General features: G+C 37.9%; 1 protein-coding gene and 1 long non-coding RNA gene across 4 annotated transcripts in view; one reads left to right on the forward strand and one right to left on the reverse strand.

Annotated features, from left to right (window-relative positions):
- The window catches only part of DNAI3 (dynein axonemal intermediate chain 3), an 86,353-nt gene that overhangs the window by 59,570 nt on the left and 14,358 nt on the right, over positions 1-12,425 (forward strand). For both annotated transcript variants that reach the window (XM_027058722.2, XM_015070394.3), the window contains exons 17-18: positions 6,947-7,077; positions 10,931-10,994. In XM_027058722.2, coding sequence (XP_026914523.1) covers positions 6,947-7,077; positions 10,931-10,994 — 195 coding nt within the window. The remainder of the gene's footprint in view (positions 1-6,946; positions 7,078-10,930; positions 10,995-12,425) is intronic.
- The window catches only part of LOC113599278 (uncharacterized), a 71,509-nt gene that overhangs the window by 28,915 nt on the left and 30,169 nt on the right, over positions 1-12,425 (reverse strand). The gene's annotated exons all lie outside the window — the stretch shown is intronic.

Consider the following 12,425-nt stretch of genomic DNA (forward strand, 5'->3'; position numbering starts at 1 on the left):
ACACTTTCTAAGCAGTATTAAAACATCTCATGTTTTTATGTATTTGGGCCTGCAAAGGCCAAATTCCAGATTCCAGAGGGAATCGAAGTTGGGTTCTCTTCTCCACTTCTTTGTATTCAGCTATTGGCTATAATTTATTGAATTTCAGCCATGAGTCAGGTACTGTGCTAGCTAATATTGCACATGGTTTCATTCATTTAACAGTTATTTATAAAATTCTCATTTTATGCTAGGCCCCAGGAGTGTAACAATGAGTAAAACAGATGCCAATGATCATGACAATCCTGCAAACTGGGAGTTTTCATTACCATTTTATAATTAAGGAAACCAAAACTGAGAGAGGTTAATGTAACTTGTAAAGAGTAACTCATTAAATACCTTACTCTTTAAATTAATGAAAAAAGATGATCATTAGGATGTTACTGCTTTTATCCAACTACTAGTAAGGACATTACTGTATCTTTTAAAGTGTGCTTTTTTTCTTAGTCACTTTTAACAAGTTTATTGAGGTATAATTGACATACAATAAAATGTACATGTTAAAGTATTCAATTTGATATGTATTGACAAATTAAAAATCCATGGAACCATCACCATAATCAAGATAATGAACATATCCATCACTTCCTAAAGGTGACTCACATAAAGATGCATTTTTTAACACCTCCCTCCAGCACCTCCCCCACCTCCACCTACCAGACCACCACCGATCTGCTTTCTCTCACTATATCAGTTTGCAATTTTCTAGAACTTTATGTAATTCAAAGAGTATATGCGTTTTGGGGGGAGTCTGACTTCTTTCAGTCAGTATAATGATTTTGGAATTCATCTATGTTGTTGTATACATCAATAGTTAATTCCCTTTTATTCTAGAGTAATATTTCATCATATGGATATACTGCACATGTTTATCCATTCACCTGTTGATGGGCATTTGGGTCTTTTTCAGTGTAGGGCTATTACATATACATATACATATACATATACATATACATATACATATACATATACATATACATATACAAGCCTTTGTATGGACATATGATTTTATTTGCTTGGGTAAATACCTAGGAATGGTATGATTAAATAATATGGCAGGTGTATGTTTAACTTTTTAAGAAACTGCCACAGTGTTTTACAAAGTGGTTGCACCATTTTACATTCCAACGAGCAGTGAGGGAAAGTTCCAGTTTTTCCACATCCTCATGGATAGATGATATGGCTAGTCTTTTTACCTTAACCATTCTAAAACATGTGTGGTGATATCTCATTTGCATTTACCTAATAACTAAAGATGTTGAGTATATTTGCATGTATTTTTTTCCATTTGTATACATATCTTCTTTGGTGAAGTGTCCATATCTTTGATCTATTTTTTAGTTGTGCTGTTTGTTTTCTTATTTCAGAGTTTTCAGAGCTCTTAATATATTCTGCATACTAGTCCTTTATCAGATATGTGATTTGCAAATATTTTCTCCCAGTCTATGAAATATTAAGTGTTATTCTCTTAACACTGTCTTTAGAAAAGCAGAAGTTTTTAATTTTGAGGAAATCCAGTTTATCAGTTTGTTCTTTTGTGGGTCATGATTTTGGTTTTGAATTTAACCCAAGTTTGGGCCACTTTTTTTCTAGGAGTTTTATAACTAGATGATCTTTATTGAGATAATTTTTTTCTCTGCACAAAGTATGGATTGGAGTTCATTTGCGTGTAGTGTTCCAGTGCCATTTGCTGAAGACACTGTCTTTTCTCCACTGGATGGTTTTTGCAGCTTTGTCAAAAATCACCTGTCCTAATATGTGTGACTCCATTTCTGAACTCTCTATTTTGTTCTATTGATCTGTATGACTTATCTTTACACCAATACCACATTGTCTTGATTACTGTAGCTTTGTAATTAGCCTTGAAATTAGTGCTTTCAACTTTTTTTTTCTTTTTCAAAATAGTTTTTGACCATTCTAGGTTTTTCTTTCCCATGTGGATATTGTATCTTTTGTCTTGGATAAGCCTGCTCTGACTTTGATTGGAATTGTGCCAAAACTGTAAATCAGTATTATGAGAATTTGGTGTCTGCCATATAAAGTCTTTTACCTCATAAGTACAGTATATCTCTCCATCTATTTAGGTCATTAATTTCTCACTGATATTTTTACCTTTCAGTGTACAGGGCTTTTGCTTCTTGTGATAGGTGTCTCTAAGTCTTTCACATTTTTTGGTGTTCTAGTAAATAGTACTTTCAAATTTTTAATTTTTGATGGTTCATTACCAGTGTATAAAAATACAATTAATGTTTGAGTATTGATTTTGTATCCTGCAGTCTTCCTAAAATCACATTAGTTATCATGGCTTATTTGTAGAGGATTTATTTAGGTTCTCTAGATGATAATATCATTTGGATTTTCGCTATATAGATGATAATGTCATATGTAAATAAGGACAGTTTTACTTCTTCTTTTCTGATTTGTATGATTTTTTTCCTTACCTGATTACACTGGCTAGAACCTCTAGGGGAGAGCGTTCTTGTTTTAATCCAGATCTCAGGGAGAAAGCATTTAGTCTTTCACAAGTAAGTATGATGTTAACTGTAGGGTTTTTGTAGAAGCCTTTATCAAGTTAAAGAAGTTCCCTTTTATACACAAGTTAATGTTGGATTTTGTCAAAAGATTTTTCTGCATTTTTGCAGATGATCATGCTTTTTTTCTTTTTAAGCTTATTAATATGGTAAATTATTTTAATATCCGAATGTTAAACTAGCCCTGCATTTCTGGGATAAACTCCACTTGGCTGTGATTTAGTAATTGTAATACCTTAATTTTTTAAAGAACAATTTATTACACTGTTATCTCTATATTTATATCTGTGTTTATTCAAAACATTTATTAAACTCTTGCAAAGTGACAGGCTCTGAGGATATAGCTGGGAAAAGCCAATTCCCTGCTTCCATGGAGCTTACATTCTGGGGGGATAGATACATATCTACATCCACTTAAGAAACGACCTATTTAAAACAAACCCTGAAGCATGCCCCCAATGTCATCAAACATAAATACTCCCCATCAAATGAATGTTCTCTTTACAGACAAAGTCACTTGGTGGATATTTCTTCTTTCTTTCTTTCTTTCTTTCTTTCTTTTTTGTGGATATGTCTTAGAGAAATATATCTCTCTTTCTTAGAATATTATTTAACCTGATAAATCTGGCTAAATCAGTTCATAAAGGGAACGGACAAACACGTTTTTCAATTCTCAGCTGAGACTTTAATTGGCTGTGTCCCTTTAGGTGTGTTCAGAAGTCTGTGTTGACAGGCAGTACCACAAGTCCGGGAGAAAATTAAATTTCACTTGGTAATCTCAATGGATCTTGCTAACACAATCCTCTTATCACTAAAGGCAGTTACCGTGGGTTGTGACTGGCCTCTTGTGTAGATGGCCAGCTCTCAGAACTTTACTTGAGATCTCATTATGGTATTTTGAATTTCCTTACGACACACTGTCAGCTATCCACCTACTCTGGCGAGACTTGAACCTATTGACTAGAATACACATGGTCATATGCTTCTTGACCATGTTCTGTGTATTGTCTATATTGGTTCTCCTCCCCCTCCTCTCCACCAAGAATCACAAGTTCAGCTATTCCACTGGCACACCCTGGGGAGCACTCTCAGGAGCATTGTCTGGTACTCTGTTGCCACCTAGTGGCTGTAGGCTACTTGGCTTTTGCCTGCCATATTAGATCCTTAGTAGTCTGCCCTTCTGAGTAGTCACTTTAAGATGTTCTTTTTGTTTATTCTGTTGCGGAAGACTTTGCTCTAAAAGTTTTTGGAATTCCTACTCTGTAATTGCCTTCAGAGCCTCCGTTATATTCTCCTAAGCACTGTGGCATAGTGGTTAAGGATGTAGATTCCGGAGTTTGGGTTTAAACCCCAAAGCTACAATTTATTATTTGACCAGGTCAAATTACTATACCTCTCTGTGCCTTACTTTAAAACAAACAAACAAACAAACAAACAAACAAACAAAAAACTTATTTGAAAAGAGATACATGAATATAATGGAAGCAAATAATGAAGGTAATGACTTCATGTAGTATTGAGAAGATAAAATGAGTTAATATATATACAGCTCTAAGAACAGCTCTTTGTCAACCCACAATAAATGTAAGCCACTGTATATGAGGCCTGGGCAAGCTACTTAATCTCTCTGAGCCTCACTTTATCATCCTTGAAGGAGAATTAATTCTTAACTACCTTAGGAGTTATTGCGAGAATTGAATGAAATGGTGCATGTAGAGCACACAGTTCAGTACCTGGCATGTAGTCATGTAGTAAGCATTCAGTAAGTGTTAGCTGCTACTGTTATGCTGGGCCCTGGTGATGGAAATCCATGGATGGAAAATCCACGGGGATGATGTTGATTTTAATAAATATGCAAGTTATTCCAGTCAAGTCTGAGTAAACACAGTTGATGACAACATTTTTGTCTGGCTTCATTCTCTTTAACTCCACCACATTAAACACTATCAACTTAGCCCCTTTTCTCAGAGCTCCTGCCTTGGTTTTTGTGGTTTTCCTAATACTTCTTCAGTTTCTCTCCTCTGCCCTCTTTCTCTGCTGCCCTCTCAGCGTGGATATGCCTCAAACTCAAATTTCAGCGGTATGCTTTCCACGTTCCTCACTCCTTTCAGTAACTGGGTCTACTCTTAATCTGCTGAGAATCCCCCACTTTGCCTCTTGCTATCTCTTGGGCTTAAACCCAACCTACTCCCTCAATATCCGTGTGTCCAGAACACAACTTGAGTCATCCCTCTCTCTCTCCTCCAGTCCCTACATCCAGTCTCTCACTTAGGAGAATTAGGTCTTCCGTTATAGCATATCTCACCTTTGCCTCTTCCTTTGTGTTACTGGTAGTGACCCCTGGATCAGGCTCTCCTTGTTAGACCAGAGGGCTCCAGACTTTTCCATCTTGCATCCCATCAAGAAAAATTTTTGAGCACATATTGCCAACAAACATGTATTTACTTACCAATTATATACACGTTCTACTCTACTAATATATTAATGTGTATTATTTAGAAAGAGAAAAACAGACATTGAAATGAGAGTGGTGAATTTGAAATATTTTAATGATTTTAATTTTATACATTAAATGGATACAAAATGCCTTTTTCCTCATGTTAAATGTATATGAATAATATCTTTTAGTAAGAACAATGTGATTAAATGTACCTAGTTATTTCTTGACATGTTGATTGGCACTTTGTAATACAGCTATTTACAAGTCCGGTTTCATGTTTGGCTTACCCTGTTACTTGTTTTTGATGTCTTATCTTTTGGGAAGGGAGACTGCCCAAAGCATGTAGATCCCTAACAAAGGAAGCACTGGTTGATTGTACCAACAAAATCATAATTGTTTCTCACTTTTGTCCAGAATTATGTTACAGGTTTTTTTTAATGGTATATATATTTTTAGTATAGCTGAGGTTTTCTTCTATTTTAGTTTTCATTTATATGTTTGTTGGTTGGTTCTTCTGTTCATTTGTTAGTATTCCTATGGTTGATATAATCTAGATGATGATGTATTAAGATGTGGGGAGTAAGGTTTGATGAGGATATATTTCTCTACCACCTCTCCTAGAAATTTAATGTCACATTTTTAAAAAACTAATAAGTGACCTGGGAATATGCCCAAGATAATATCTTTAAGAGAATAGAAAAACAGGATAAAAGCTAAAATGCCCAATTAAAAGAAAATCCTTTATATATTCACAGAATATATATAGTCACAGAAATGTAATTGTAGGGAGACATTTTAATGGTGGTTATCTCTGGAAAATATGATAATGGATGATTTTTCTTATTTTCCTCATGCTTTCCTCTATTTTCCAAAGCTTCGGTAAATAACATTTATTAATTTTAGCTCATAAAAACACTTTTGTTTTAAAACAAGATGACATCTTTGTTTTTTAAAGACTTTTGTTTTAAAAAGAAAGAAGGCCCAGATGGTGTTAGAATTTTAGCCTCCAGGTTTTTTTTTTAATTTTTTCTTAAGGTTTATTTATTTTTGAGACAGAGAGAGACAGAGCATGAACAGGGGAGGGGCAGAGAGAAAGGGAGACACAGAATCTGAAACAGGCTCCAGGCTCTGAGCTGTCAGCACAGAGCCCGACACGGGGCGCGAACTCACGGACCATGAGATCATGACCTGAGCCGAAGTCGGACGTTTAACCCACCAAGCCATCCAGGCACCCCTAGCCTCCAGCTTAACTATGCTCTGTTTGCATGTGTAGTTACAGCGATAATGAGGTACAATCCCTGGTGTTCTTAAGTAATAAACATGAGCTAACCAGAAAACTTTAACCTATGTTCCATGCATGTGCTGTGCTTGTGAAAACAAGTAATACATTTTAGATGGATTTATTTTTTGAAGTTAGATCATTTTTGATACTTAAAAGTCTAATCATGAGTTATTTGAAAAAATTCCATACAATGCCAAATGAATAAAAATGACATGAGTTTCTCAGTAGAGAGTTTTAGAGAGTACCAAAAGTAATGTAATCCAGAGGATATATTTTATGTCCAATTTTTACTGTAAATAATTCTGAAATGATATAAATAATGTAGAACTGTTTTTTAAACTGGGTGCTGTGGAACTTTTTAGAGCCCCTGAAAGTAGGTGGAGGGGTCTCCTCCTTCCCACCAGGAAACCCTTTAATCACAGCAATGCAGGTTTTGATAGATTTCACATGCAAGGGTTCCTGCATATGCTTTGGTTTGAAAGACACGTTCCACTGCTAAATTAGAAGTCTAAAGATGCTCATACTTATGCCCGCCACACTGGGGAGAGAATGGGGCAGATGTGTGTGGCAAGGGGCAGAAAATATAAACTAACTATATTTTAAAAGGTCTTTCACTGTAAATATGTGCTCCTTCTATTCATACTCCTCTGAAAGACAAAATATTAGCCCAGAGCAAATTAGTGAAGGCAGGAGAGATGAACCCATACCACAATCTGGAAGGTGCGTTGGCCAACAATCTCAAGCCTATAGAGGACTTCTGCACAAAGTTCTTTGTTGGAACAGAGGTGAGTTAGAATTATCTGCTCTCTTATTTATACATGTTATATATATGTATATTTACATGTATGTATATATATGTGTATATGTCGATATATGTTCTTATAGCCTTAATTTCAGTTTTATTGAGGCATAATTGACATGAAATTGTAAGATATTTAAAGTGTACATCATAGTGATTTGATGTACATATACATTGTGAAAACCTTCCCTCCCCATCTAGTTAATTAACACATCCATCACCTCACATATTTATCTTTGTGCGTGTGTGTGTGTGTGTGTGTGTGTGTGATGACATTTAAATTATATTCTCTTAGCAGATTTCAATTATATAATACAGTGTTATACTGTGGTCACCATGTTTTACCTTATATCCTCAGAACTCACTAACCTTACAGCTGGAAGTTTGTACCCTTTTACCAACCTCTTCCTGTTTCTCCCACCCCCCAGACCCTGGCAACCACTTGTCTACTCTGTTTCATTATAACCTCTATTGTACATTTGCTTTATGAAGGCTTACAATATCTATACCATTTTCATATTTTAATATACTTATTTGCATTGAATTTTTAAAATCTTCATGCTTCATAAATTCATATTTAAAATGTTCCTGATGAATGTGAAAAAAATCTATAAAATTCAGCATGACCTTCTTTACTAATGATTGATCAACCTGCAAATATTTATTGAACACCTACACCATATGGAAGAAACCATGCTAAGTGTTAGAGATTTACTAAGAAAATATATTGCTTTGTTAGCTAGCAAAATGTAGTAGGAAAGACAGTGCAAAACTCACTCAATTCAAAAGTAACAACTGGATATAATAATGATAATGGCTGCCATTTTTTGGCACTTATTATAATAGCCAAAGTGAGCTTACATTTATTGGACATTTTCTATATAGCAGGGTCTGTGCCAGGTATTTTCCAAAGTATATCTCAGTCCTAATAATCTTCATTCATGACTCTATTTCTCTGAAATAAAGGGGTTTTTTTCCTAAACCATGGAAAGACGCCATAGGTCAGTCTCGCTGGAATGCAGTCTGAGCTCATACTTTAGTATCATGAGAAGATTAGATTACACCAGTTCTCAGAAGCATAATGCCCACCAGGCACAGCATTAGGCCCTGGGTCAGACATGAAACAACAGCATAGTCCCTGTCCACCGGGCACTCACTGCCTAGTTATGGAGCAGACACATTAATAGCATTACCCATGCCAGTGCCCATCCAGAAGCCAGAGGACAGGGGAGGTTGGGGAATCCAGACTGTTAGCTAGGACTTTGCAGGTTGAGGAGGCATCTGAAATACCAGGATGAGAGTACAATTCCCAGCAGAAGTAACAGCCTAAACAATGCTTTGGAATTATGGGAGTCTGGGATTTGTCTGGAGACAGTGGAATCATTTGTGCAAGAGGGAATGCTATACCTTGAATGCTAGGTTGGGATCCAGTCAAAGAGCCTTTTCTGCCATGTTAGGGAATTTGAATTTCATTTGGCAAGCAATGGGGCACTTACCAAACAAATACTTGTTTTATAACTTGGGCTGTCAATTTTTGTAACTTGGGATTCTAATTTTTTTTAATTCTGGAAAAATATAAGTAACAAGTTACCATCTTAATAAATTTGAAGTGTTTAATTCAGTGCTGTTAGATACATTCATATCATTGAGCATCCATCTATCTCCAGAATGTTTTCATCATCCCAAACTGAAATTCTGTACCCATTAAAACAATAACTCACCATTCACTCCTGCCTCTAGCCCACAGCAACCCCCATTGTACTTTCTGGCTCTATGACTTTGACTATTCCAGACACCTCATGTAAGTAGAATCATAGAATTATCTCTGTGCACACCAGAGTTTTAAAGCAGGGCGATGACAGCTTTAGAAAAACGAATGACCACGAGATCTTAAAATAGAAATTAAAATATGATATCCTCTGCTTAAACCATTCGGTGACAACTCATTCAACCATGAATAAAATCCAAACTCTTCACACTGTGGCCTACAAGATTCTGCATAACTTAGCTCCTTCCTATCTCTACACCCCCGTCTGCACCAGTCTCCCTCTCTCTCTCTCCAGCTGCTCTGATTTTTCTCTTTTTCTATGCCAAACTCTTCCCTGCCTTTCAAGCCCTTGTCCTTGAAAGGATTAACTTCACCCATCATTCAGCAGATATTTATTGAGCATTTACTATATGCTAGGCACTGTTCTTGGCCCCGGGAATATATCTGTGGACAGACAAAATTCCCTACCTCATGGGCTGACATTCCAGTAGAATGCTCTTCTACCAACTCTTGACGTGGCTGATTTTGGTTAGAGAGAATGAGGTAGACCCCCTCTGGGATCTAGACTGGCCAGGACAGGGCTGAAGCAGGAGGAAATGGAGCCAGGGAGGTGCAGAGGCCAGAGAGGCAGTGATTTCAAGTGGGCCAACCAGAGATGAAGAGGGCATGAGCAGTGGGCCAAGAATGTCAACACAGGGGTAGGAGGAGTAGAATTCTCAGAACCAGGTAACTGGATGGAGAAGGACGTGAAGGTTCCCAGCTAGGTGGCTAATGATATAATGGGCATTTAACATGGATTTATTAACCTGATGCAAGTTATTCTATTCCTCTTTGACTTGGTTCGGTTTCAGTGTTCCACATATCAGTTGTGAGACCCAGGAGGTACTCATAACTCTCCTATAGGACTCTGGCAAGGGCTGGGTCATATACAGAAAGCTCCTAACAACTCTGGCAAGCACTACGCACTCAATCAATGGTAACTGCGGGTGATGTGCCACGGGCAACAGGCTAGGCGTGTGCACCAGATGTCTGCTGGTCTCTGCTCCCTCAGACTCTGAGCAGCATGAATGGAGGGAAGACTTCTCTTCTGACTCCGAATTTCCAACACGAAGCACAGTCCTTGTTTGTTACATGAGTTAATGAACAAAAGCACAGAGGAGTGAATGAGTAGACCCTGGCCCCAGGAAGCATACTTCACTTTGTGTACTCCAGTGTTTTTCCCCCCCTCTCCCTTGCCTACACGTCCCAAGCCATCCTTCGAGTCCTCTCAACCCCTCTTTTTATACACCTTTCTCTGTGTTTTCCTCTTACTATCCAGTGAGAAAAACATTGGAATTAGGAGACTGCATCTGGGCGACCTTGAGTATATTGTTTCACCTCTCTGAGTCTCTGTGCTCCTTCTATAAGAAAAGGCATGAGACTAAATGTTTTTCTCTAAACCTCTCCCACCTCTCCCATTCACTAGTTCTGCATCTTTTCCATTTGTGTGGTTGTTTCTGTCCCTTCTTTACACCAGGTTCTTATGACTTCCCCGCTCCTTAAAATGGCCATAAGTAGAGCTGGAATATATATTATTACTAGTTATGTTATTTAAGTGGAACTTCGCTTCCTGTTCTCAATTTTAAAAGGTAATGACACCATATTATGAATTTATATTTCCTTTTTCCTCTTACTCCACAAAACTTTTAAAATACTGACTTTGTATCATGCTGAGAACAAATCACTGAATAAGTCACACCAGATCCCTTCCTGGAGCTTTCAGTCCAGTGGACAATTTCCAATTAACAAAAGATTAAGAACTCAGTAGTTGGAACTTGTGTAACATAGATTATCTCCATAAATGCCTGTGTTCTCCATTTCACTATGTGTACATAAAAATGTAACAAATTCCTTTTTTTGTTCAATGTAAAAAATGTTTAAGCCTTCCCTGCACTGTGTCAAATTATCATTTGATTATGTTAGCCTGCAGCTTTGTTTTTGTTTGGGTCACAGTACATCTTAGCACATGAATATGAGATCGGTAGTCCCTTCGGTTGTCTTTGTACTCATCAGGAACCTGTAATATTTTTAGGAAGGTGGAGTGATATATACAGATTGGAAAATGGAAAGAGACCCTGAAACTGGCCGATTGATGGGTAAGTTTTGATGATTCCTGTGTTATGAATAAGTTATTCCTTTGAACAAAGTGCTGAGTAACCCTGGCCTTGCTAATGGGAGAAGGGCAGGCACCTGAGGTCCTGTCTCTGGGCTTGTTACTTAAGTGAGGGCCTCCGGTAGCAGCACTTTTCTCACTGGGAAGTCTGTTAGAAACACACAAACTTGGACCCTACCCTACGCCTGCTGGAACTGAATATAGATTTTTTTAAAGTTTTTATTTATTTATTTTGACAGAGAGAGACGAGGGGTACAGAGAGAGAGAGAGAGAGACAGAATCCCAAACAGGCACTGGCAGTGCAGGGGCGACACAGGGCTCAACCCCACCAACCAGGAGATCATGACCTGAGGCCGAAATCGGGAGTCCGACACTCAACTGACTGAACAAACCAGATGCCCCTAAATATAGATTCTTAATAAGATTCACCATGTAATTTGTTTTCACCTCTAAATTTGAGGAGTACTGATCTATTGATGCTTAAATGACTAAGATAATTTAAAATATCTTAATTTTTAATTAATTGCTGTCTTAATAATTCAACAATTTGGTAGCTCATCTACATGAAAAATACTAACTGATGTGAAATTATAAGCTAAGTTTACAATGATCTTGACAACTTCAGAACAGTATGAAGAAGCAGCAGTAGGACTCTGCTCTCAGGCCGGGACTGGTGCTGTCCATGTGTTCCTCTGTTCCCAGGGCCCCACACTCTGGGCAGCTGAGCAGACATATGGGGGCCACGCATAGCTCTGAGCAGCAATCAAGAGTTCAGGCTCCCCAGTAAGCTAAGCTCCCTGTCAAAGCTCAGAGCCTTGAGGTTTGCTACAATTACAACTACTTATTTAAAGGCTTGGATTTTATCTTGGCACGAAAACTTATTCGAGCCACACTTCAAAATGTGGAATAACCATAAGCACAGGAAGAGGCAGCTGCTGGGACTGCTAGACTACCATGGAGCAGTGAGGTGGAGCAGCCAGGCTAGGTTTGCACAAGGGGTACTGGTCAGTCCTACTGGAGGTTAGGACAGTGGGCATGTGAGTGACTGAAAGGAGTCAGAGGTCAGAGATACAGCCTGCAGGGGACAACTTCTGGGTCTCAGGTCTCTGCCTCAAACTTCACTCCCTCCATTTCTATCTACTGAGTCTGGCTAGGCAGAGTGAGTCTGCCTTAGACCTGGGAAGGCTTGCTTTCCCAGTACTGCCTCCAGGGTAGCCATATTAACCTGGAAACAAAAGTACTCCCAGTTTTCTGACCTACAACTTCCGGCCAGAAACCCAAATGTGTGTTAGTGGTAAGAGTGGGGCATTGAGAGAGAATCAGATGTGACCCAAGGAAAGGTCAAATGCTTGCAGAACTGAGACTGATTTTCCACTTTCTATTCATTTTGAATTCCATGATTTAAAAGTTGAAC

The sequence above is a fragment of the Acinonyx jubatus genome, chromosome C1 (genome assembly GCF_027475565.1).
Source record: "Acinonyx jubatus isolate Ajub_Pintada_27869175 chromosome C1, VMU_Ajub_asm_v1.0, whole genome shotgun sequence".
Taxonomy (NCBI): Eukaryota; Metazoa; Chordata; class Mammalia; order Carnivora; family Felidae; genus Acinonyx; species Acinonyx jubatus.